The sequence below is a fragment of the Somniosus microcephalus genome, chromosome 7, assembly GCF_052327205.1.
Source record: "Somniosus microcephalus isolate GS21.2 chromosome 7, FLI_Smic_1.0, whole genome shotgun sequence".
Lineage (NCBI taxonomy): Eukaryota > Metazoa > Chordata > Chondrichthyes > Squaliformes > Somniosidae > Somniosus > Somniosus microcephalus.
The window spans coordinates 164,554,541-164,581,325 of NC_140993.1; the positions used below are offsets into that span (position 1 = coordinate 164,554,541).

Here is a 26,785-nt window from a genome sequence, read left to right on the forward strand (position 1 = left end):
GAAGGTGGGTGGGTGGGGTTGGGGGATATGGGGAGAAGGTGGGTAGGTGGGGTTGGGGATATGGGGAGAAGGTGGGTAGGTGGGGTTGGGGGATATGGGGAGAAGGTGGGTAGGTGGGGTTGGGGATATGGGGAGAAGGTGGGGTTGGCTTCGATCAGAAAGGATTACTACCAAACAACCTCTCTCTCTCTGTCTCTCTGCAGTCAACACATCTGCATTCCACAAGGAACCCTCTTGCACCAAGAGACCCCATCAATGAGACCTGAACCTCACTTAGGTACAGGGAGGGATGAAGGTTGAAATCGGGAGCGTAGAATTTCCCTGTCATTGTCCACTGGAGACCGGGAGGCGGTGGACTGGACACAGTTCTGAAGTTGCGTAATGGAAGTTCTTCTTCTGTCACTGTCCAGACAGGAATCTCTCCTTGAAGCTGCCCCCTTTCCGAGATGGGGGGGCCTCGGGAGCAGGACCGTCCCTTTGCGGCATCAAGAGTTCATCTTTTACAGAGACGGACCGTGCCCGGCCCTGCTTGGAGAGTAGCAGGTCTTTTGGAGCGTGCTCGAGATCTGTCACTGCGAACAAGACATTGAGACATTATTTATCCATTCTCTCTCTCCCTCCTTTCTCCTCTTCCCCACGGGCGCTGACCCCTCGCTGAGCGGGGAGGGCAGGTCCCCCATGGGGCAGTCTGGTGCAGACAGAAGCTCTATAACTATGGTGAGCTGTGCACAGTAAAACCATCTGTGGGGAACCAGGAGATGGCAGTCCAGCACAAGAAATGCTGCACTTAATCAAGCTCCTTCTACACTCCCAGGGCAGGTACAGCACGGGGTTAGATACAGAGTAAAGCTCCCTCTACACTGTCCCATCAAACACTCCCAGGGCAGGTACAGCACGGGGTTAGATACAGAGTAAAGCTCCCTCTACACTGTCCCATCAAACACTCCCAGGGCAGGTACAGCACGGGGTTAGATACAGAGTAAAACTCACTCTACACTGTCCCCATCAAACACTCCCAGGGCAGGTACAGCATGGGGTTAGATACAGAGTAAAGCTCCCTCTACACTGTCCCATCAAACACTCCCAGGGCAGGTACAGCACGGGTTAGATACAGAGTAAAGCTCCCTCTACACTGTCCCATCAAACACTCCCAGGGCAGGTACAGCACGGGGTTAGATACAGAGTAAAACTCACTCTACACTGTCCCCATCAAACACTCCCAGGGCAGGTACAGCATGGGGTTAGATACAGAGTAAAGCTCCCTCTACACTGTCCCATCAAACACTCCCAGGGCAGGTACAGCACGGGGTTAGATACAGAGTAAAACTCACTCTACACTGTCCCATCAAACACTCCCAGGGCAGGTACAACACGGGGTTGATACAGAGTAAAGCTCCCTCTACACTGTCCCATCAAACACTCCCAGGACAGGTACAGCACGGGTTAGATACAGAGTAAAGCTCCCTCTACACTGTCCCATCAAACACTCCCAGGGCAGGTACAGCATGGGTTAGATACAGAGTAAAGCTCCCTCTACACTGTCCCATCAAACACTCCCAGGGCAGGTACAGCACGGGGTTAGATACAGAGTAAAGCTCCCTCTACACTGTCCCATCAAACACTCCCAGGGCAGGTACAGCATGGGTTAGATACAGAGTAAAGCTCCCTCTACACTGTCCCATCAAACACTCCCAGGGCAGGTACAACACGGGTTAGATACAGAGTAAAGCTCCCTCTACACTGTCCCATCAAACTCTCCCAGGGCAGGTACAGCACGGGTTAGATACAGAGTAAAGCTCCCTCTACACTGTCCCATCAAACACTCCCAGGGCAGGTACAGCACAGGTTAGATACAGAGTAAAGCTCCCTCTACACTGTCCCATCAAACACTCCCAGGGCAGGTACAGCACGGGTTAGATACAGAGTAAAGCTCCCTCTACACTGTCCCATCAAACACTCCCAGGGCAGGTACAGCACGGGTTAGATACAGAGTAAAGTCTCTCTCTTTCTGTCCCATCAAACACTCCCAGGGCAGGTACAGCACGTGTTAGATACAGAGTAAAGCTCCCTCTACACTGTCCCATCAAACACTCCCTGGGCAGGTACAGCACGGGTTAGATACAGAGTAAAGCTCCCTCTACACTGTCCCATCAAACACTCCCAGGGCAGGTACAGCACGGGTTAGATACAGAGTAAAGCTCCCTCTACACTGTCCCATCAAACACTCCCAGGGCAGATACAGCACGCGTTAGATACAGAGTAAAGCACCCTCTACACTGTCCCATCAAACACTCCCAGGGCAGATACAGCACGCGTTAGATACAAAGTAAAGCTCCCTCTACACTGTCCCATCAAACACTCCCAGGGCAGGTACAGCACAGGTCAGATACAGAGTAAAGCTCCCTCTACACTGTCCCATCAAACACTCCCAGGGGAGGTACAGCACGGGTCAGATACAGAGGAAAGCTCCCTCTACACTGTCCCATCAAACACTCCCAGGGCAGGTACAGCACGGGTTAGATACAGAGTAAAGCTCCCTCTACACTGTCCCATCAAACACTCCCAGGGCAGGTGCAGCACGGGTTAGATACAGAGTAAAGCTCCCTCTGCACTGCCCCATCAAACACTCCCAGGGTAGGTACAGCACGGGTTAGATACAGAGTAAAGCTCCCTCTACACTGTCCCATCAAACATTCCCAGGGCAGGTACAGCACTGGGTTAGATACAGAGTAAAGCTCCCTCTACAATGTCCCATCAAACACTCCCAGGGCAGGTACAGCACGGGGTTAGATACAGAGTAAAGCTCCCTCTACACTGTCCCATCAAACACTCCCAGGGCAGGTACAGCACGGGGTTAGATACAGAGTAAAGCTCCCTCTACAATGTCCCATCAAACACTCCCAGGGCAGGTACAGCACGGGGTTAGATACAGAGTAAAGCTCCCTCTACACTGTCCCATCAAACACTCCCAGGGCAGGTACAGCACGGGTTAGATACAGAGTAAAGCTCCCTCTACACTGTCCCATCAAACACTCGCAGAGCAGGTACAGCACGGGGTTAGATACAGAGTAAAGCTCCCTCTACACTGTCCCATCAAACACTCCCAGGGCAGGTACAACACGGGGTTAGATACAGAGTAAAGCTCCCTCTGCACTGTCCCATCAAACACTCCCAGGGCACGTACAGCACGGGGTTAGATACAGACTAAAGCTCCCTCTACACTGTCCCATCAAACACTCCCAGGGCAGGTACAGCACGGGGTTGGATACAGAGTAAAGCTCCCTCTACACTGTCCCATCAAACACTCCCAGGGCAGGTACAGCACGGGGTTAGATACAGAGTAAAGCTCCCTCTACACTGTCCCATCAAACACTCCCATGGCAGGTACAGCACGGGTTAGATACAGAGTAAAGCTCCCTCTACACTGTCCCATCAAACATTCCCAGGGCAGGTACAGCACGGGGTTAGATACAGAGTAAAGCTCCCTCTACACTGTCCCATCAAACACTCCCAGGGCAGGTACAGCACGGAGTTAGATACAGAGTAAAGCTCCCTCTACACTGTCCCATCAAACACTCTCAGGGCAGATACAGCACGGGTTAGATATAGAGTAAAGCTCCCTCTACACTGTCCCATCAAACAGTCCCAGTGCAGGTACACCACGGGTTAGATGCAGAGTAAAGCTCCCTCTACACTGTCCCATCAAACACTCCCATGGCAGGTACAGCACGGGTTAGATACAGATTAATGCTCCCTCTACACTGTCCCATCAAACACTCCCAGGGCAGGTACAGCACGGGGTTAGATACAAAGTAAAGCTCCCTCTACACTGTCCCATCAAGCACTCCCAGTGCAGGTACAGCACGGAGTTAGATACAGAGTAAAGCTCCCTCTACACTGTCCCATCAAACACTCCCAGGGCAGGTACAGCACGGGTTAGATACAGAGTAAAGCTCCCTCTACACTGTCCCATCAAACACACCCAGGGCAGGTACAGCACGGGTTAGATACAGAGTAAAGCTCCCTCTACACTGTCCCATCAAACACTCCCAGGGCAGGTACACCACGGGTTAGATACAGAGTAAAGCTCCCTCTAAACCGTCCCATCACACACTCCCAGGGCAGGTACAGCACGGGTTAGATACAGAGTAAAGCTCCCTCTACACTGTCCCTTCAAACATTCCCACGGCAGGTACAGCACGGGTTAGATACAGAGTAAAGCTCCCTCTACACTGTCCCATCAAACACTCCCAGGGCAGGTACAGCACGGGGTTAGATACAGAGTAAAGCTCCCTCTACACTGACCCATCAAACACTCCCAGGGCAGGTACAGCACGGGGTTAGATACAGAGTAAATCTCCCTCTGCACTGTCCCATCAAACACTCTTAGGGCAGGTACAGCACAGGTTAGATACACAGTAAAGCTCCCTCTACACTGTCCCATCAAACACTCCCAGGGCAGGTACAACACGGGGTTAGATACAGAGTAAAGCTCCCTCCACAGTGTCCCATCAAACACTCCCAGGACAGGTACAGCACGGGGTTAGATACAGAGTAAAGCTCCTTCTACACTTTCCCATCAAACACTCCTAGGGCAGGTACAGCACGGGGTTAGATACAGAGTAAAGCTCCCTCTACACTGTCCCATCAAACACTCCCAGAGCAGGTACAGCACGGGTTAGATACAGAGTAAAGCTCCCTTTACACTGTCCCATCAAACACTCCCAGAGCAGGTGCAGCACGGGTTAGATACAGAGTAAAGGTCCCTCGACACTGTCCCATCAAACACTCCCAGGGCAGGTACAGCACGGGTTAGATACAGAGTAAAGGTCCCTCGACACTGTCCCATCAAACACTCCCAGGGCAGGTACAGCACGGGTTAGATACAGAGTAAAGGTCCCTCGACACTGTCCCATCAAACACTCCCAGGGCAGGTACAACACGGGGTTAGATACAGAGTAAAGCTCCCTCTACACTGTCCCATCAAACACACCCAGGGCAGGTACAGCACAGGGTTAGATACAGAGTAAAGCTCCCTCTACACTGTCCCATCAAACACTCCCAGGGCAGGTACAGCACGGGGTTAGATACAGAGTAAAGCTCCCTCTACACTGTCCCATCAAACACTCCCAGGGCAGGTACAGCACGGGGTTAGATACAGAGTAAAGCTCCCTCTACACTGTCCCATCAAACACTCCCAGGGCAGGTACAGCACGGGGTTAGATACAGAGTAAAGGTCCCTCTACACTGTCCCATCAAACATTGCCGTGCCCCAGAGTTTGGGAGGTCCTACAGGTTTCTGGTATACCTTTTTCTCACCTGATTGTCTTTGGCTCGCCACTTTCTGATTAGTTTGTTTCTGTGTCTTTCTCTCGTACTCACGCACGTTATCCACAGACATATCTGTAACAGGGAATGCAAATTAACAGGAACAACTTGCATTCATACCCGACGTTTAAAGTTACAAAACCCCCCCAAGGTGCTTCACAGCAGCGATTCTCAAATAAAATTGCCACCGAGCCACATAAGGACATATTAGGGACAAAGAGGTCGGTTTTAAGGAGCGTCTTAAAGGACGGGAGAGAGGCGGAGAGGTTTAGGGAGGGAATTCCAGAGCTCAGGGCCCCAGGCAGCTGAAGGCACGGCCGCCAATGGTGGAGCGATGGAAATCGGGGATGCTCAAGAGGCCAGAATTGGAGGAGCGCAGAGATCTCGGAGGGTCGTAGGGGCTGGAGGAGGTTACAGAGATAGGGAGGGGGCGAGGGCCATGGAGGGATTTGAACATGAGGATGAGAATTGTAGGGCTGGAGGAGGTTACAGAGATAAGGGAGGGGGAGAGGGGCCATGGAGGGATTTGAACAGGAGGATGAGAATTGTAGGGCTGGAGGAGGTTACAGAGATAGGGAGGGGGCGAGGGGCCATGGAGGGATTTGAACAGGAGGATGAGAATTGTAGGGGCTGGAGGAGATTACAGAGATAGGGAGGGGGCGAGGGCCATGGAGGGATTTGAACAGGAGGATGAGAATTGTAGGGGCTGGAGGAGGTTACAGAGATAGGGAGGGGGACGAGGGCCATGGAGGGATTTGAACAGGAGGATGAGAATTGTAGGGGCTGGAGGAGGTTACAGAGATAGGGAGGGGGCGAGGGCCATGGAGGGATTTGAACAGGAGAATGAGAATTGTAGGGCTGGAGGAGGTGACAGAGATAGGGAGGGGGCGAGGGGCCATGGAGGGATTTGAACAGGAGGATGAGAATTGTAGGGGCTGGAGGAGGTTACAGAGATAGGGAGGGGGCGAGGGCCATGGAGGGATTTGAACAGGAGGATGAGAATTGTAGGGCTGGAGGAGGTTACAGAGACAGGGAGGGGGGAGTGGGCCAAGGAGGGAGTTGAACAGGAGAATGAGAATTGTAGGGGCTGGAGGAGGTTACAGGGATAGGGAGGGGGCGAGGGCCATGGAGGGATTTGAACAGGAGGATGAGAATTGTAGGGGCTGGAGGATGTTAGAGATAGGGAGGGTTATGGAGCTCGAGTCTATACATCTACCTCCGACAGTGCAGCGGAGGCTCCCTCAGTACTGGCACCGGGGAGTGTGGGCCTGGATTATGGGGTCGAGTCCCAGAGTATATACATCTACCTCCGACAGTGCAGCGCTCCCTCAGTACTGGCACCGGGGAATTTGGGTCTGGATTATGGGGCTCGAGTCCTAGAGTATATACATCTAGCTCCGGCAGTGCAGCGCTCCCTCAGTACTGTCACCAGGGAGTGTGGGCCTGGATTATGGGGTCGAGTCCTAGAGTATATACATCTACCTCCGACAGTGCAGCACTCCCTCAGTACTGGCACCGGGGAGTGTGGGCCTGGATAATGGGGCTCGAGTCCTAGAGTATATACGTCTACCTCCGACAGTGCAGCGCTCCCTCAGTACTGGCACCGGGGAGTGTGGGCCTGGATTATGGAGCTCGAGTCCTAGAGTATATACATCTACCTCCGACAGTGCAGCGCTCCCTCAGTACTGGCACCGGGGAGAGTGGGCCTGGATTATGGGGCTCGAGTCCTAGAGTATATACATCTACCTCCGACAGTGCAGCGCTCCCTCAGTACTGGCACCGGGGAGTGTGGGCCTGGATTATGGGGCTCGAGTCCTAGAGTATATACATCTACCTCCAACAGTGCAGCGCTCCCTCAGTACTGGCACCGGGGAGTGTGGGCCTGGATTATGGGGCTCGAGTCCTAGAGTATATACATCTACCTCTGACAGTGCAGCGCTCCCTCAGTACTGACACCGGAGAGTGTGGGCCTGGATTATGGGGCTCGAGTCTCCGGGAGTGTCGGCCGAAAACCCACGAACTTCTCACTCAGAGGTGAAAGTGCTACAGGTATGCCAAAACTGCCGCAGTTGTATTCCCTTTTTAAAATTTGCAAGCAAGCGCTTGTTTATCTTTTCCAACTCGTTCAACTTAACCCTCACTGTCAAACTGGAATAACCGGTCTCTGAATGGCAATCAGCCATGAGCCGCTCCAAACCCGAGCTCGCTCTCTCTTTCTCAGCCCGATTCTCGCCTGCGTCCCCTCACGGGCACTGACCCCTCGCTGGGGAACGGGTCCCGGAACTCCCCCCCTAACAGCGCTGTCGGAGCCCCTTCACCACACGGGACTGCAGCGGTTCAAGAAGGTGGCTCACCACCACCTTCTCGAGGGCAACTAGGGATGGGCGATAAAAGTCGTCTTTGCCAGTGACGCCCACGTCCCACGGATGAATAATTAAAGCTTCTGCTATCTGCGCCTTGCGCTCGGTGAGTTTGAGTGGGCGAGGAGTTCCTCGGGGCAGTGTCCCAGCCTCTACCATCTTCAGCTGCTTCATAGAAACATAGAAGATAGAAGCAGGAGGAGGCCATTCGGCCCCTCGAGCCTGCTCCGCCATTTAATGAGATCATGGCTGATCATCCAAATTCAGTACCCTGTCCCTGCCTTCTCCCCATACCCCTTGATCCCTTTTGTTAAGTATGTGTATTGTATTGAACAATTAACACAAAGACTTAAACGTATAACTCAAACAGGTCTTTACTGGTTGGAGGTAGGGACTACACGTAGATCTTTACTTCATGCCCACAGGCGGGAACTGAGGGGAGATCAGTACCCACAGTACTATTTATACCCCTATGGCCAGGAGTGGTACTGCGTATCACTACGCCCAACAAGTAGTGCAGTCCTGTCCATAGGTTCAAAGTAGCACACATATTACATACACAACATTCCTCCCTTCCTAGCTTTACAGTCATCTCCCCATTTAACATAATGTAATAACATATATACATATATAACTTCAGGTTTACATAACAGAATAACATAGATACATAGATAACTTCATGTCAAAACAGATCACAGATTCAGTCTCTGCGGAAAACAGTTCACAGATTCAATCTCTGTGGTGTAGTCGGTTCACGTTGCTGGAGTGACTCATTCAATAGTCCTTTCATGGATTTAACAGTTTGAACTTCCGAACTGAATTGGCTCCGTTCGGAGGGACCACGTGTGTGATCTGGTAGAGGTGATAATGGTTCAGATGGGTCATCTTCTGTTTTTACTTTTCCTTTTCTGCTTCTTGGAGACTCTCTGGGCTCCACTGTCAGCTGCCAGCTGCATGCGCAGTTCCTCCTTCTCTCCCTCCTTTTTCCGTAGTAGAGCCACCTTCTCCCGATGTTCCGTAGACTTTCGGTGCTCCTCCATGATTTCTGTATGGTGGGAGTCGAAGTTACAAGTTGGGCAGGACAGGACATCGTAATATTCGGTGTCGTCCTGAGCTAGACCAGTGAGAGGGTCTTCTATTTCCTCCATACCCAGCTGGGCGTTAGCCAGCTTTTGTTCCAAGTCCAGACATCTTTCCTGAAGAGACTTCTTCATGCGTACCTCTTCATCCAGCTTTTTCTGGGCTTTCAGCAAGTCGTTTACTAATGACCTCATTTGAGATTTTACTACTTCAACTTCTTTTGGAGATTGATTGATCGGACTATTCAATCCCTCTACCGGAGCAGCTGTTTCAGCGGTCTGTTGTTCTACGTTGACGTGAGTCAGCGTACTTTTGGCATCCAAGGGCTGCTCTGTTGCAGTCATCTCAGTCTGTGTTGCCACCTCAGCTCTTCCAATAACCTTTGAGAGCTCCGAACCCCTTTCGTTTGAATATTGAAGTTCGTGTTCAAGTTTTTCCCATTTCAGAGTCCTGTCCTTCAGCATATGCAGGAGTTGGCTGACCGTTAACTCCTCTGACATCAGACGTTTTGTGTGCTCCTGCTCCATTTTCTCCATCAGCTGCTTCTGTTGTCTTTCCAGATTCTCCAACTCTATATCAAAGAACTCTTTCGTTGCATTCAACTCTTGCTCACAACGGCGAAGCATTTGTTCTAATTGCTGTTGTAGTTTGAAATGGAGTTGAGTTCGAGCCTGGTGTCCCTCAGAAATGGGCACATCAGTAGACTTGCCAGACTCAGAATCCACAGTTAAACTATGTTGTTGTTGCTCAGTGGAATTCTGTGCTGAAACTTTGTCTTTTGCACCTGAGTTGGGCTTACCATCATCCGTTCCAGAGTCTGGGCCGACTATCTTCACCGAGTTCTCACTCGTTATTGTTTGTAGGAAATGCCAGTCCATATTCATTTTCCTAATCCACTCCCGTCCTAGTAGTGGAGGGCCTCCTTCAGATATCACATATAAGTCCATTATTTGACTGTCTTCGCCCTTGTGGACCACTGCAACCTCTATTTTCCCGATGGGGTACACTCTTTGCCCCGTGTATGTTTTCAATATAATCCCCGTATCCTGTAGGGGAATATGTTGGAATAACTTTCCGTAATCTTTCTTATTTATGACCGTCAATGCCGATCCAGTGTCCAATTCCAGTTTTACTTGGACTCCTTCTATCTGAAGAGTGACCCAAATTGTCTGGAGGTCTGCACCCTTACCAGCGTTGAGTACTCTTAAGCTAGCCAGTTCATTACAGCTTAAGCTAGCCAGTTCATTACTGCTAGCGTCTGAATCGGACTCCTGTTCGGCCACCTTGTGTACCTTTGCGTATTTCCCTTGCGGTGACTTCTTGTTGCTGGTCTTCTTCCCTGACCTGCATACTCTAGCTATATGTCCAAGCCTACCACAAGTTCTACATTCTTGGTTTTTAAACCAACACTGGTTCTGATCATGCGTTGTCTTTCCACAACGATAACATTTGCCAGAACTCACACCCAATTTGTGTGCACTGAGCTCCGGTGACCGTAGCTGCATTACTGCCGTGCCTCTCGCTGCGGCTTCGTGTGCTGCTGCCATAGTGACCGCCTTCTCAAACGTCAGCTCATTCTCCTCGAGCAGTCGCTTTTGTGTATCCTGTTTAAATAAACCACACACAAATTTGTCTCGAAGTGCCTCTGTCAGTCCTGTTCCAAACTGGCAATATTTCGCTAATTTACGCAATTCCAGCAAATAATCAGCATTGCTTTCATGCTGTAGCTGCCTTCTGTCGTAAAATTTAAATCGTTCCGCTAGCATCAGCGGCGTGGGGTTTAGATGATCTTTCAGGACAGTAACAATCTCATCGAACGTCTTATCCATCGGTTCATCTGGTGATAACAGGTGTTTCAATTACCCGTATGTCTTCGCACCCATTAAATTTAATAATGTTAGTGCTTTATCAGCCTCATGAATTTTATTGGCCTTACAATAATTTTTAACTCGTTCAACATATATGGCCCAATCTTCGATGTCACTATCAAAGTTGCTAATATTCCCGTGTTTAGGCATTGTAGTACTTTATCAGATTTGCAATTTCTCAGATTTTTTTTTTACTGTTATCAAAGATGGCGGCTTCCCGCTCTTGCCGTCGTCCTCCGCCCACAAAATGGCGGTTTTCCCGCTTCTGCCTTCTTCCCCAGCGGTTTTCCCGCGAAAAATGGCGGCTTTCCCGCGCTTCTCGCTCTCCCCGCCCACTTCAATGGCGGTTTTCCCGCGCTTCTCGTCGCTGACTTTCAGCCCGACTGCGGCTCTTATCTCCTGTGCGATCGCTGGTGCGCCGCCCGCCCGAAACGGTTCTCAGCCCTTATCACCGGTGCGATCGCTGGCCCGCTAAGCGCCTCCCGCTTGAAGCGGCTCCCGGCCTCTGGCTCACCCGCTCGGCGGCTCTTGCTCGCTCCCTCCCGGGCTCTGGCTTACCCGCTCACGCCCTCCCGGGCTCTGGCTTACCCACGAGGTTATGGAGGCTTCAGGGTCCTAATGCCTGTCGCTTCCAGTCGCTGGAAGCTGTCAGGATTTCTGCTGCCCTTCAGTTTTCAGTGGGGTGTTGAGGATTGGAACCTCTCTTCAACGTCCTGTCTTTGGACGAAGCCGCTGTGGAATAACTGCCGCAGGGTTCGAACCGACTCGTCGCCAGTATTAAGTATGTGTATTGTATTGAACAATTAACACAAAGACTTAAACGTATAACTCAAACAGGTCTTTACTGGTTGGAGGTAGGGACTACACGTAGGTCTTTACTTCATGCCCACAGGCGGGAACTGAGGGGGATCAGTACCCACAGTACTATTTATACCCCTATGGCCAGGAGTGGTACTGCGTATCACTACGCCCAACAAGTAGTGCAGTCCTGTCCATAGGTTCAAAGTAGCACACATATTACATACACAACACCTTTAGCCTTAAGAAATATATCCAACTCCTTCTTGAATATATTTAATGATTTGGCCTCCACTGCCTTCTGTGGTAGAGAATTCCAGAGGTTCACCACTCTCTGGGTGAAGAAATTCCTCCTCATCTCTGTCCTAAATGGCTTACCCCTTATCCTTAGACTGTGACCCCTGGTTCTGGACTCCCCGACCATCAGGAACATCCTTCCTCCATCATCAATGACCTTCCCTCCAACATAAGGTCAGAAGTGGGGATGTTCGCTGATGACTGCACAGTGTTCAGCGCCATTCGCAACTCCTCAGATAATGAAGCAGTCCGTGGCCGAATGCAGCAAGACCTGGGCGACGTTCAGGCCTGGGCTGATAAGTCGCAGGTAACATTCGCGCCACACAAGTGCCAGGCAATGACCATCTCCAACAAGAGAGAGTCTAACCATCTCCCCTTGACATTCAACAGCATTACCATCGCCGAATCCCCCACCAACAACATCCTGGGGGTCACCATTGACCAGAAACTTAACTGGACCAGCCACATAAATACTGTGGCTACAAGAGCAGGTCAGAGGCTGGGTATTCTGCGGCGAGTGTCTCACCTCCTGACTCCCCAAAGCCTTTCCACCATCTACAAGGCACAAGTCAGGAGTGTGATGGAATACTCTCCACTTGCCTGGATGAGTGCAGCTCCAACAACGCTCGAGAAGCTCGGCACCATTCAGGATAAAGCAGCCCGCTTGATTGGCACCCCATCCACCACCTTAAACATTCACTCCCTCCACCACCGGCGCACCGTGGCTGCAGTGCGGACCATCTACAAGATGCACTGCAGCAACTCGCCAAGGCTTCTTCGGCAGCATCTCCCAAACCCGCGACCTCTTCCACCTAGAAGGACAAGGGCAGCAGGCGCATGGGAACACCACCACCTCCAAGTTCCCCTCCAAGTCACACACACCATCCTGACTTAGAAATATATCGGCCGTTCCTTCATCGTCGCTGGGTCCAAATCCTGGAACTCCCTCCCTAACAGCGCTGTGGGAGCACCTTCACCACACGGACTGCAGCGGTTCAAGAAGGCGGCTCACCACCACCTTCTCAAGGGGCAACTAGGGATGGGCAATAAATGCTGGTCTTGCCAGCGACGCCCACATCCCAAGAATTAATCAATAAGAAACTATTTTAAAATGTAGGTGCTACCATGATCTTGGCCCGTACAGAGCAGGTGGGATTGAGAGTCGGGGGGGCGGGGGGCGTGTGCGGGGTGACGTCCTAACGGATTCGGGTCAGAGATTGGCCATCTGAGGTGAAGTCGGAACAAGGAGGGAGTGAAGGGCGCCAGTGAAATGTTCAGATTGGGATTATTTGAAAGTCTATCTCGTTGGCCAATGGTTTGAGATCCAATATGGTGCTACCAGCCTCGACTTAAACTTACCGAACCATTCATCGATCCAGGCAAAGGCTTGGCGATGACCAACTAGTAGTATTTCTCGAATGTTCTACCAGAAAAAGCAGAGGAGAATTCACTCATAAGGGGGGACGTCTATCATGGGTCAGGTATAGCACGGGGTTAGATACAGAGTAAAGCTCCCTCTACACTGTCCCATCAAACATTCCCAGGGCAGGTACAGCACAGGGTTAGATACAGAGTAAAGCTCCCTCTACACTGTCCCATCAAACACTCCCAGGGCAGGTACAGCACGGGGTTAGATACAGAGTAAAGCTCCCTCTACACTGTCCCATCAAACACTCCCAGGGCAGGTACAGCACGGGTTAGATACAGAGTAAAGCTCCCTCTACACTGTCCCATCAAACACTCCCAGGGCAGGGACAGCACAGGGTTAGATACAGAGTAAAGCTCCCTCTACACTGTCCCATCAAACACTCCCAGGGCAGGTACAGCACGGGGTTAGATACAGAGTAAAGCTCCCTCTACACTGTCCCATCAAACACTCCCAGGGCAGGTGCACCACGGGTTAGATACAGAGTAAAGCTCCCTCTACACTGTCCCATCAAACACTCCCAGGGCAGGTACAGCACGGGTTACACACAGAGTAAAGCTCCCTCTACACTGGCCCATCAAACACTCCCAGGGCAGGTACAGCACGGGTTAGATACAGAGTAAAGCTCCCTCTACACTGTCCCATCAAACACTCCCAGGGCAGGTACAGCGCGGGTTAGATACAGAGTAAAGCTCCCTCTACACTGTATCATCAAACACTCCCAGGGCAGGTACAGCACGGGTTAGATACAGAGTAAAGCTCCCTCTACACTGTCCCATCAAACACTCCCAGGGCAGGTACAGCACGGGTTAGATACAGAGTAAAGCTCCCTCTACACTGTCCCATCAAACACTCCCAGGGCAGGTACAGCACGGGGTTAGATACAGAGTAAAGCTCCCCCTACACTGTCCCACAAACACTCCCAGGGCAGGTACAGCATGGGGTTAGATACAGAGTAAAGCTCCCTCTACACTGTCCCATCAAACACTCCCAGGGCAGGTACAGCACGGGTTAGATACAGAGTAAAGCTCCCTCTACACTGTCCCATCAAACACTCCCAGGGCAGGTACAGCACGGGTTTAGATACAGAGTAAAGCTCCCCCTACACTGTCCCACAAACACTCCCAGGGCAGGTACAGCATGGGGTTAGATACAGAGCAAAGCTCCCTCTACACTGTCCCATCAAACACTCCCAGGGCAGATACAGCATGGGGTTAGATACAGAGTAAAGCTCCCTCTACACTGTCCCATCAAACACTCCCAGGGCAGGTACAGCACGGGATAGATACAGAGTAAATCTCCCTCTACACTGTCCCATCAAACACACCCGGGGCAGGTACAGCATGGGGTTAGATACAGAGTAAAGCTCCCTCTACACTGCCCCATCAAACACACCCGGGGCAGGTACAGCATGGGGTAAGATACAGAGTAAAGCTCCCTCTACACTGTCCCATCAAACACTCCCAGGGCAGGTACAGCACGGGGTTAGATACAGAGTAAAGCTCCCTCTACACTGTCCCATCAAACACTCCCAGGGCAGGTACAGCACGGGGTTAGATACAGAGTAAAGCTCCCTCTACACTGTCCCATCAAACACTCCCAGGGCAGGTACAGCACGGGTTAGATACAGAGTAAAGCTTCCTCTACACTGTCCCATCAAACACTCCCAGGGCAGGTACAGCACGGGTTAGATACAGAGTAAAGCTCCCTCTACACTGCCCCATCAAACACTCCCAGGGCAGGTACAGCACGGGTTAGATACAGAGTAAAGCTCCCTCTACACTGTCCCATCAAACACTCCCAGGGCAGGTACAGCACGCGTTAGATACAGAGTAAAGCACCCTCTACACTGTCCCATCAAACACTCCCAGGGCAGGTACAGCATGGGGTTAGATACAGAGTAAAGCTCCCTCTACACTGTCCCATCAAACACTCCCGGGGCAGGGACAAACCAGTCCATGCCGGTGTTTATGCTCCACTCAAGCCTCCTCCCGTCTTTCCTCATCTAACTATCAGCGTAACCCTCTATTCCCTTCTCCCTCATATGCTTGTCCAGCCTCCCCTTAAAAGCACCTGTACTACAGGAAACTTGGCGATATCCGGCACCGACGGGACCGAGCTGCTGCCGATCTATCAAAACTGCCGGACATACCAGCGTTAATGTTGAAGCATAGGGAGGTTTTCATCTCCGTATCTGACAACAAACACTGTTGCTTAGCAACAGCTTCTAAACAGTCGGCCCGTACCTTGGAAGCGTCTCTGTAGCTTAGCAACAGCTTCAGAGAGACTTTCCAGAGCCTGACTGTTGGAAAAAAAAGCCACGAGAAGAAAAAAAACCTAACAAAACGGCTCCTGATTTCTGCCGGCAGATCGAGGTTTCCGGACATACAACCTCCGGATAAACCAAAGTCTCCTGTATTCACCTCAACCACTCCCTGTGGTAGCGAGTTCCACATTCTCACCACTCTCTGGGTATAGAATAAGATCATGGCTGATCTGCTCCTAACCGCCAATCCACTATCACAGAACTATCTCCTGAATCTAACAGAATTAGACACACGAAATAGGAGCAGGATCAGGCTACACAGCCCCTGGGCCCGCTCCGCTACCCACAGGGCCATGACCGATCCGAACCTAGACTCATGTCCAAATTCCTGCCCGCTCCCCGTAACCCTTAATTCCCTTTACTTCTAGGAAACTGTCTATTTCTGTTTTAAATTTATGTAATGATGTAGCTTCTACAGCTTTTTGGGGCAGCATATTCCATGGACCTACCACCCTCTGAGTGAAGTAGTTCCTCCTCATCTCAGTTTTGAAAGAGCAGCCCCTTATTCTAAGACTATGCCCCCTAGTTCTAGTTTCACCCATCATCGGGAACATCCTCCCCGCATCCACCCGATCCAACCCCTTCACAATCTTATATGTTTCAATAAGATCGCCTCTCATTCTTCTGAACTCCAATGAGTAGAGTCCCAATCTACTCAACCTCTCCTCATATGTCCATCCCCTCATCCCCGGGATTAACCGAGTGAACCTTCTTTGTACTGACTCGAGAGCAAGTATGTCTTTTCTTAAGTATGGACACCAAAACTGTACGCAGTATTCCAGGTGCGGTCTCACCAATACCTTGTACAACTGAAGCAATACCTCCCTATTTTTATATTCTATCCCCCTAGCAATGAAAGCCAACATTCCATTGGCCTTCTTAATCACTTGCTGCACCTGCATACTAACCTTTTGAGTTTCGTGCACCAGGACCCCCAGATCCCTTTGTACTACAGTACTTTCCAGTTTCTTGCCATTAAGATAATAACTTGCTCTACGATTTTTCCTGCCAAAGTGCATAACCTCACACTTTCCAGTATTGTATTCCATCTGCCAAATCTCTGCCCACTTACTTAGCCTGTCTATGTCCCCTTGCAGGTTTTTTATGTCCTCCTCACTCACTACTTTCCCTCCCATCTTAGTATCATCTGCATACCCTCTCAGACCTGGTCTCGTCCTGGTAAGTTCTCACCCGTCGCGCTGACTCACCTTGTGTACGAACTGTTCGACTCGAGTCTGAAGGCCGTAGACCTCGAATCTGACGTGTACCAGCTTGTACGAGCACATGATGGGGTCGTGGGTCCGTCGCCAGTCCTCAGTCAGGGGCCCTCGCTTGGTCCTCGCTGACTGGAAGAACCGGGGGTCCTGTGTTGAAAGCGAGAGGTTTCACGGTGAGCTGACACCCCACATTGCTTCTCCCCTCCGCTCGTTCTCCGGCTAACTGTGCACAGGCCGGGATAGGGCTTGAGTCGTTCCTGCTCTGTGTGTGTGTTTGTGTGTGTGTAGGGGTGTCACAGCACGGAGAACATGAGAACATCAGAATTAGGAGCAGGAGTCGGCCATTCGGCCCCTCGAGCCTGCTCCGCCATTCAATAAGATCGCGGCTGATCCTCGACCTCAACTCCACTTTCCCCGCCCGATCCCCATATCCCTCGATTCCCCGAGAGTCCAAAAATCTCTCGATCTCGGCCTTGAATATACTCAACGACTGAGCCTCCACAGCCCTCTGGGGCAGAGAATTCCAAAGATTCACCGCCCTCTGTGTTGTGTATGTAATATGTGTGCTACTTTGAACCTATGGACAGGACTGCACTACTTGTTGGGCGTAGTGATACGCAGTACCACTCCTGGCCATAGGGGTATAAATAGTACTGTGGGTACTGATCTCCCCTCAGTTCCCGCCTGTGGGCATGAAGTAAAGACCTACGTATAGTCCCTACCTCCAACCAGTAAAGACCTGTTTGAGTTATACGTTTAAGTCTTTGTGTTAATTGTTCAATACAATACACATACTTAACACTGGCGACGAGTCAGGTTCTTACCCTGCGGCAGTTGAAGAGAGGTTTCAAACATCACCACCCCACTAGAAGCGACAGGCTTTAGGACTCTGAAGCCTCCATCAGCGACTGAGCACTGGAGTGCAGCAAACATCCTGACAGCTTCCAGCGACTGACAGAAGTCTTTCTGCAGTTTCCTTGTTCAACCTAGGTGGTGGGGTAAGCCGTGCAGTGTTGGCTGCAAAGACAGGGCTGGGGAAGTTGGAGAAGATAAGGGCGATCGCAATCCCTGATAAGAGCCGCGGTGAAACGCGCGAGCGGGTAAGCCAGAGCCCGGGAGGGAGCGAGCAAGAGCCGCGCGAGCGGGTGAGCCAGAGGCCGGGAGCCGCTTCAAGTGCGAGGCGCAGCGCGGGCCAGCGATCGGGACCAAAGATAAGGGCCGCACTCGGACTGAAATGCGCGGCGGCTGCAGAAGCTCAAGGTGCGAGAGCTGCTTCAGTCGGGAGCCACTTCACGATCCAGCGATCGCATCCGCTGATAAGGGCCGCACTCGGGGGCTGAAGGGAGACGGCGTCGGGGGACGGGTGAAGACCGCCAAGCGCGGGAAAACCGCCATTTTGTGGGCGGAGGACGACGGCAAGAGCGGGAAGCCGCCATCTTTGATAACAAGTAAACAAAATAAAATCTGAGAAATTGCAAATCTACAATGCCTAAACACGGGAATATTAGTACCTTTGATAGTGACCTCGAAGATTGGGCCATATATGTTGAAAGAGTAAAAAATTATTGTAAGGCCAATAAAATTCGTGACCAAGATAAAGCTCTAACATTATTAAATTTAATGGGTGCGAAGACATACGGGCAATTGAAACACCTGTTATCACCAGATGAACCGGCGGATAAGACGTTCGATGAGATTGTTACTGTCCTGAAAGATCATCTAAACCCCACGCCGCTGATGCTAGCGGAACGATTTAAATTTTATGACAGAAGGCAGCTACAGCATGAAAGCAATGCTGAATATTTGCTGGAATTGCGTAAATTAGCGAAATATTGCCAGTTTGGAACGGGACTGACAGAGGCACTTCGAGACAAATTTGTGTGTGGTTTATTTAAACGGGATACACAAAAGCGACTGCTAGAGGAGAATGAGCTGACGCTTGAGAAGGCGGTCACTATGGCAGCAGCACACGAAGCCGCAGCGAGAGGCACGGCAGTAATGCAGCCACGGTCACCGGAGCTCAGTGCACACAAATTGGGTGTGAGTTCTGGCAAATGTTATCGTTGTGGAAAGACAACGCATGATCAGAACCAGTGTTGGTTTAAAAACCAAGAATGTAGAACTTGTGGTAGGCTTGGACATATAGCTAGAGTATGCAGGTCAGGGAAGAAGACCAGCAACAAGAAGTCACCGCAAGGAAAATACGCAAAGGTACACAAGGTGACCGAACAGGAGTCCGATTCAGACGCTAGCAGTAATGAACTGGCTAGCTTAAGCTGTAATGAACTGGCTAGCTTAAGAGTACTCAACGCTGGTAAGGGTGCAGACCTCCAGACAATTTGGGTCACTCTTCAGATAGAAGGAGTCCAAGTAAAACTGGAATTGGACACTGGATCGGCATTGACGGTCATAAATAAGAAAGATTACGGAAAGTTATTCCAACATATTCCCCTACAGGATACGGGGATTATATTGAAAACATACACGGGGCAAAGAGTGTACCCCATCGGGAAAATAGAGGTTGCAGTGGTCCACAAGGGCGAAGACAGTCAAATAATGGACTTATATGTGATATCTGAAGGAGGTTCTCCACTACTAGGACGGGAGTGGATTAGGAAAATGAATATGGACTGGCATTTCCTACAAACAATAACGAGTGAGAACTCGGTGAAGATAGTCGGCCCAGACTCTGGAACGGATGATGGTAAGCCCAACTCAGGTGCAAAAGACAAAGTTTCAGCACAGAATTCCACTGAGCAACAACAACATAGTTTAACTGTGGATTCTGAGTCTGGCAAGTCTACTGATGTGCCCATTTCTGAGGGACACCGGGCTCGAACTCAACTCCATTTCAAACTACAACAGCAATTAGAACAAATGCTTCGCCGTTGTGAGCAAGAGTTGAATGCAACGAAAGAGTTCTTTGATATAGAGTTGGAGAATCTGGAAAGACAACAGAAGCAGCTGATGGAGAAAATGGAGCAGGAGCACACAAAACGTCTGATGTCAGAGGAGTTAACGGTCAGCCAACTCCTGCATATGCTGAAGGACAGGACTCTGAAGTGGGAAAAACTTGAACACGAACTTCAATATTCAAACGAAAGGGGTTCGGAGCTCTCAAAGGTTATTGGAAGAGCTGAGGTGGCAACACAGACTGAGATGACTGCAACAGAGCAGCCCTTGGATGCCAAAAGTACGCTGACTCACGTCAACGTAGAACAACAGACCGCTGAAACAGCTGCTCCGGTAGAGGGATTGAATAGTCCGATCAATCAATCTCCAAAAGAAGTTGAAGTAGTAAAATCTCAAATGAGGTCATTAGTAAACGACTTGCTGAAAGCCCAGAAAAAGCTGGATGAAGAGGTACGCATGAAGAAGTCTCTTCAGGAAAGATGTCTGGACTTGGAACAAAAGCTGGCTAACGCCCAGCTGGGTATGGAGGAAATAGAAGACCCTCTCGCTGGCCTAGATCAGGACGACACCGAATATTACTATGTCCTGTCCTGCCCAACTTGTAACTTCGACTCCCACCATACAGAAATCATGGAGGAGCACCGAAAGTCTACGGAACATCGGGAGAAGGTGGCTCTACTACGGAAAAAGGAGGGAGAGAAGGAGGAACTGCGCATGCAGCTGGCAGCTGACAGTGGAGCCCAGAGAGTCTCCAAGAAGCAGAAAAGGAAAAGTAAAAACAGAAGATGACCCATCTGAACCATTATCACCTCTACCAGATCACACACGTGGTCCCTCCGAACGGAGCCAATTCAGTTCGGAAGTTCAAACTGTTAAATCCATGAAAGGACTATTGAATGAGTCACTCCAGCAACGTGAACCGACTACACCACAGAGATTGAATCTGTGAACTGTTTTCCGCAGAGACTGAATCTGTGATCTGTTTTGACATGAAGTTATCTATGTATCTATGTTATTCTGTTATGTAAACCTGAAGTTATATATGTATATATGTTATTACATTATGTTAAATGGGGAGATGACTGTAAAGCTAGGAAGGGAGGAATGTTGTGTATGTAATATGTGTGCTACTTTGAACCTATGGACAGGACTGCACTACTTGTTGGGCGTAGTGATACGCAGTACCACTCCTGGCCATAGGGGTATAAATAGTACTGTGGGTACTGATCTCCCCTCAGTTCCCGCCTGTGGGCATGAAGTAAAGACCTACGTATAGTCCTACCTCCAACCAGTAAAGACCTGTTTGAGTTATACGTTTAAGTCTTTGTGTTAATTGTTCAATACAATACACATACTTAACACTCTGAGTGAAGAAATTCCTCCTCATCTCGGTCCTCAATGGCCGACCCCTTATCCTGAGACTGTGACCCCTGGTTCGAGTCTCTCCAGCCAGGGGGAAACAGCCTCTCAGCATCTACCCTGTCAATCCCCCTCAGAATCTTGTATGTTTCAATGAGATCACCTCTCATTCTTCTAAACTCCAGAGAGTATCGGCCCAATCTCCTCAATCTCTCCTCATAGGACAGCCCCCTCATCCCAGAGGTCAATCTAGATTCCAGAGCAGTGTGGGGATGCAGTTGTTGTGGAGGGGTTGGGTGACCCCAGAAACCCAAACTAGTACAGAGGGAGCGCTGCACCATCGGAGGTAGATGTATATACTCTAGGACTCGAGCCCCATAATCCTGGCCCACACTCCCCGGTGCCAGTACTGAGGGAGCACTGCACTGTCGGAGGTAGATGTATATACTCTAGGACTCGAGCCCCATAATCCTGGCCCACACTCCCCGGTGCCAGTACTGAGGGAGCGCTGCACTGTCGGAGGTAGATATATATGCTCGAGGACTCGAGCCCCATAATCCAGGCCCACACTCCCCGGTGCCAGTACTGGGGGAGCGCTGCACTGTTGGAGGTAGATGTATATACTCTAGGACTCGAGCCCCATAATCCAGGCCCACACTCCCCGGTGCCAGTACTGAGGGAGCGCTGCACTGTCGGAGGTAGATGTATATACTCCAGGACTCGAGCCCCATAATCCAGGCCCACACTCCCCGGTGCCAGTACTGAGGGATCGCTGCACTGTCGGAGGTAGATGTATATACTCTAGGACTCGAGCCCCATAATCCAGACCCACACTCCCCGGTGCCAGTACTGAGGGAGCGCTGCACTGTCGGAGGTAGATGTATATACTCTAGGACTCGAGCCCCATAATCCAGGCCCACACTCCCCGGTGCCAGTACTGAGGGAGTGCTGCACTGTCGGAGGTAGATGTATATACTCTAGGACTCGAGCCCCATAATCCAGGCCCACACTCCCCGGTGCCAGTACTGAGGGAGCGCTGCACTGTCGGAGGTAGATGTATATACTCTAGGACTCGAGCCCCATAATCCAGGCCCACACTCCCCAGTGCCAGTACTGAGGGAGCGCTGCACTGTCGGAGGTAGATGTACATACTCTAGGACTCGAGCCCCATAATCCAGGCCCACACTCCCCGGTGCCAGTACTGAGGGAGCGCTGCACTGTCGGAGGTAGATGTATATTCTCTAGGACTCGAGCCCCATAATCCAGGCCCACACTCCCCGGTGCCAGTACTGAGGGAGCGCCGCACTGTCGGAGGTAGATGTATATACTCTAGGACTCGAGTTCCATAATCCTTTCAATTAGATCACCTCTCATTCTTCTAAATTCTAGAGAATATAGGGGCTGTGGGTGGAGATTAAATGGATGGGTAGAGTCCTTGATAGGGGAGAGTGTACATGGGCTGTGGGAGGAGATTAAATGGGTGGGTAGAGTCCATGATAGGGGAGAGTGTCCATGGGCTGTGGGAGGAGATTAAATGGGTGGGTAGAGTCTGTGATAGGGGAGAGTGTACATGGGCTGTGGGAGGAGATTCAATGGGTGGGTAGAGTCCATGATAGGGGAGAGTGTGCAGGGGCTGTGGGAGGAGATTAAATGGGTGGGTAGAGTCCTTGATAGGGGAGAGTGTCCATGGGCTGTGGGAGGAGATTTAATGGGTTGGGTAGAGTCCATGATAGGGGAGAGTGTACATGGGCTGTGGGAGGAGATTAAATGGGTGGGTAGAGTCCGTGATAGGGGAGAGTGTACATGGGCTGTGGGTGGAGATTCAATGGGTGGGTAGAGTCCATGATAGGGGAGAGTGTACATGGGCTGTGGGAGGAGATTAAATGGGTGGGTAGAGTCCGTGATAGGGGAGAGTGTACATGGGCTGTGGGAGGAGATTAAATGGGTGGGTAGAGTCCATGATAGGGGAGAGTGTACATGGGCTGTGGGAGGAGATTAAATGGGTGGGTAGAGTCCGTGATAGGGGAGAGTGTACATGGGCTGTGGGTGGAGATTAAATGGGTGGGTAGAGTCTGTGATAGGGGAGAGTGTACATGGGCTGTGGGAGGAGATTCAATGGGTGTGTAGAGTCCATGATAGGGGAGAGTGTACATAGGCTGTGGGAGGAGATTAAATGGGTGGGTAGAGTCCATGATAGGGGAGAGTGTCCATGGGCTGTGGGAGGAGATTAAATGGGTGGGTAGAGTCCGTGATAGGGGAGAGTGTACATGGGCTGTGGGAGGTGATTAAATAGGTGGGTAGAGTCTGTGATAGGTGAGAGTGTACATGGGCTGTGGGAGGAGATTAAATGGGTGGGTAGAGTCCATGATAGGGGAGAGTGTACACGGGCTGTGGGAGGAGATTAAATGGATGGGTAGAGTCTGTGATAGGGGAGAGTGTACATGGGCTGTGGGAGGAGATTAAATGGGTGGGTAGAGTCTGTGATAGGAGAGAGTGTACATGGGCTGTGGGAGGAGATTAAATGGGTGGGTAGAGTCCGTGATAGGGGAGAGTGTACACAGGCTGTGGGAGGAGATTAATTGGGTGGGTAGAGTCTGTGATAGGGGAAAGTGTACATGGGCTGTGGGAGGAGATTAAATGGGTGGGTAGAGTCCGTGATAGGGGAGAGTGTACATGGGCTGTGGGAGGAGATTAAATGGGTGGGGAGAGTCCATGATAGCGGAGAGTGTACATGGGCTGTGGGAGGAGATTAAATGGGTGGGTAGAGTCCGTGATAGGGGAGAGTGTACACGGGCTGTGGGAGGAGATTAAATGGGTGGGTAGAGTCTGTGATAGGGGAGAGTGTACACGGGCTGTGGGAGGAGATTAAATGGGTGGGGAGAGTCCGTGATAGGGGAGAGTGTACACGGGCTGTGGGAGGAGATTTAATGGGTGGGGAGAGTCCATGATAGGGGAGAGTGTACATGGGACGCGTGTGGAGATTAAATGGGTGGGTAGAGTCGGTGATAGAGGAGAGTGTACATGGGATGTGTGTGGAGATTAAATGGGTGGGTAGAGTCGGTGATAGAGGAGAGTGTACATGGGCTGTGTGTGGAGAAATGTGAATCAAATCAACTTTTATTGTCATTGTTAGTGCACATGTGCAGTACAACGAAATGTAGGCTTGCGGCTCCCGAGAGTGTACATTTAGATTAAGACATTTAAACATTCAACATACATTTGGCTTGTAATACATTAACATAAACATAACCAATAATAAAGTGCATTGGCAGACGTGCAGGCTTTAGAGTTTATTTGTGGAGTTCAGTAGGATGACAGCCCTGGGAAAGAAGCTGTTCCTAAATCTGGTCGTACGGGTGCGAATGCATCTGTAGCGTCTCCCAGATGGCAGGAGGGCGAACAGACTGTGGCTGGGGTGGGCAGGGTCTTTGATGATGGACCGTGACCTCCGTAGACAGCGTTTCTGGTATATGTGCTCTATGGTTGGTAGCCGGGTGCCGGTAATGCGTTGGGCAGTTTTGACTCCCGCTGCAGGTAATGCATTTGGGGAGGGCTAACAAGGAAAGGGAATGCACAATATCTGGTGGGACACTGAGAAGTGTAGAGGATCAAAGGGACCTTGGAGTGCATGTCCACAGATCCCTGAAGGTAGCAGGACAGGTTGATAAGGTGGGTAAGAAGGCATACGGGGTACTTGCCTTTATTAGCCGAGACATAGAATATACGTGCAGGGAGGTTATTCTTGAACTGTATAAAACACTAGTTAGGCCTCAGCTAGAGTACTGCGTGCAGTTCTGGTCACCACATTACAGGAAGGTTGTGATTGCACTAGAGAGGGTGCAGAGGAGATTTACGAGGATGTTGCCTGGGCTGGGGAATTTTAGCGATGAGGAAAGATTGGATAGACTGAGGGTTTGTTTTCCTTGGAACAGAGGAGGCTGAGGGGAGATTTAATTGAGGTGTATAAAATAATGAGGGTCGAGATAGAGTGGACAGGAAGGACCTATTTCACTTAGCAGAGGGGTCAATAACACAAAGAATTCGACCCAACACAATCGTCGCTGAGCAAAAGGAAAAATATCTGTCATATTGGGCAGAAACAACAAAAACCCAAAGCAAACTCAATTGCTACTTGGCCCTAAACAGACAATACAACATGGCTGATTACCTGACCATGGTAAAGGATAGCAAACTGAGAAAAACCTTGACAATGTACAGACTTAGTGAACATAGCCTGGCGATCGAAAAAGGTAGACACAGACAGACCCGGCTACCAAGAGAGGACAGGATATGCCCTCACTGCAGTCAGGGAGTGGTGGAGACAGAGATGCACTTCCTCACAGCTTGTGGAAAATATCAGGGCATCAGGGAGAATTTCTACCCAAAATTCACAAAAATATGCCCGGAATTCAGAAATTTGAATGACGACCAAAAACTCCCATACATACTAGGGGAAGAGAGAAATTGCATAACACTAGCGGCACACTATGTTACAGCTTGCCATAAACAGAGGGACAACCAGTAAATATAAGAAAAGAGTATATATAAATTATATGAAAGTATATATTTATACACTCAGGGATATATCTGTTTATACACTGTATGGATAGATCTGTATTTTTGTGAACAAACATGAATGTTTTCCGATGCTTTGGCAACATAAGATGTAACTTGTCATGCCAATAAAGCGATTTGAATTGAATTGAATTGAATTGATTGAAAGTAATTGGGAGAAGGATTAGAGGGGTGTTGAGGAGAACGTTCTTCACCCAGAGGGTGGTGAGGGTCTGGAACTCACTGCCTGAAAGGCGGGTCGAGGCAGGACCCTCATCGCATTTAAAAAGTGCCTCATTAACATTACCTCAGATTCTTTGTAAAATTGAACGGGAAATTCATCGCACAGAATATCGAGATTGCAAACGTTCTCTGGTAGAGTCGAATCACGATTAAAGACCTGATGTGGAGATAGAAACAGAAATTCATTGTGTGATAAGGGAGATCACCACACTCACCTCTCCCCATTTACACTCTGACACCGGGGCAGCCTGTTCCCTATCGGAGGGGGATTAACCCTCTCACCCACCTCTCCCCATTTACACTCAGACACCGGGGCAGCCTGTTCCCTATAGAAGGGGGATTAACCCTCTCACCCAACCCTCCCCATTTACACTCAGACACCGGGGCAGCCTGTTCCCTATCGGAGGGGGATTAACCCTCTCACCCACCTCTCCCCATTTACACTCAGACACCGGGGCAGCCTGTTCCCTATCGGAGGGGATTAACCCTCTCACCCACCTCTCCCCATTTACACTCAGACACCGGGGCAGCCTGTTCCCTATCGGAGGGGGATTAACCCTCTCACCCACCTCTCCCCATTTACACTCAGACACCAGGGCAGCCTGTTCCCTATCGGAGGGGGATTAACCCTCTCACTCACCTCTCCCCATTTACACTCAGACACCGGGGCAGCCTGTTCCCTATCGGAGGGGGATTAACCCTCTCACTCACCTCTCCCCATTTACACTCCGACACCGGGGCAGCCTGTTCTCTATCGGAGGGGGATTAACCCTCTCACCCACCTCTCCCCATTTACACTCAGACACCGGGGCAGCCTGTTCCCTATCGGAGGGGGATTAACCCTCTCACCCACCTCTCCCCATTTACACTCAGACACCGGGGCAGCCAGTTCCCTATCGAAGGGGATTAACCCTCTCACCCACCTCTCCCCATTTACACTCAGACACCGGGGCAGCCTGTTCCCTATCGGAGGGGGATTAACCCTCTCACCCACCTCTCCCCATTTACACTCAGAC

At 50.6% G+C, this 26,785-nt stretch overlaps 2 protein-coding genes across 5 annotated transcripts in view; both read right to left on the reverse strand.

The window, feature by feature from the left end:
- LOC147114990 (cytoplasmic phosphatidylinositol transfer protein 1-like) lies at nucleotides 1-25,952 on the reverse strand. Its single transcript, XM_085992124.1, has 5 exons — nucleotides 25,834-25,952; nucleotides 16,692-16,847; nucleotides 13,091-13,154; nucleotides 5,320-5,403; nucleotides 1-572 (listed from the first exon to the last, which is right to left on the reverse strand). Exons 2-5 carry the CDS (start codon nucleotides 16,767-16,769, stop codon nucleotides 400-402), a joined length of 399 nt encoding a protein of 132 aa, XP_085848250.1. The 5' UTR covers nucleotides 16,770-16,847; nucleotides 25,834-25,952; the 3' UTR covers nucleotides 1-399.
- Nucleotides 1-26,785, reverse strand: part of LOC147114989 (junctophilin-1-like) — a 237,146-nt gene that overhangs the window by 142,646 nt on the left and 67,715 nt on the right. The gene's annotated exons all lie outside the window — the stretch shown is intronic.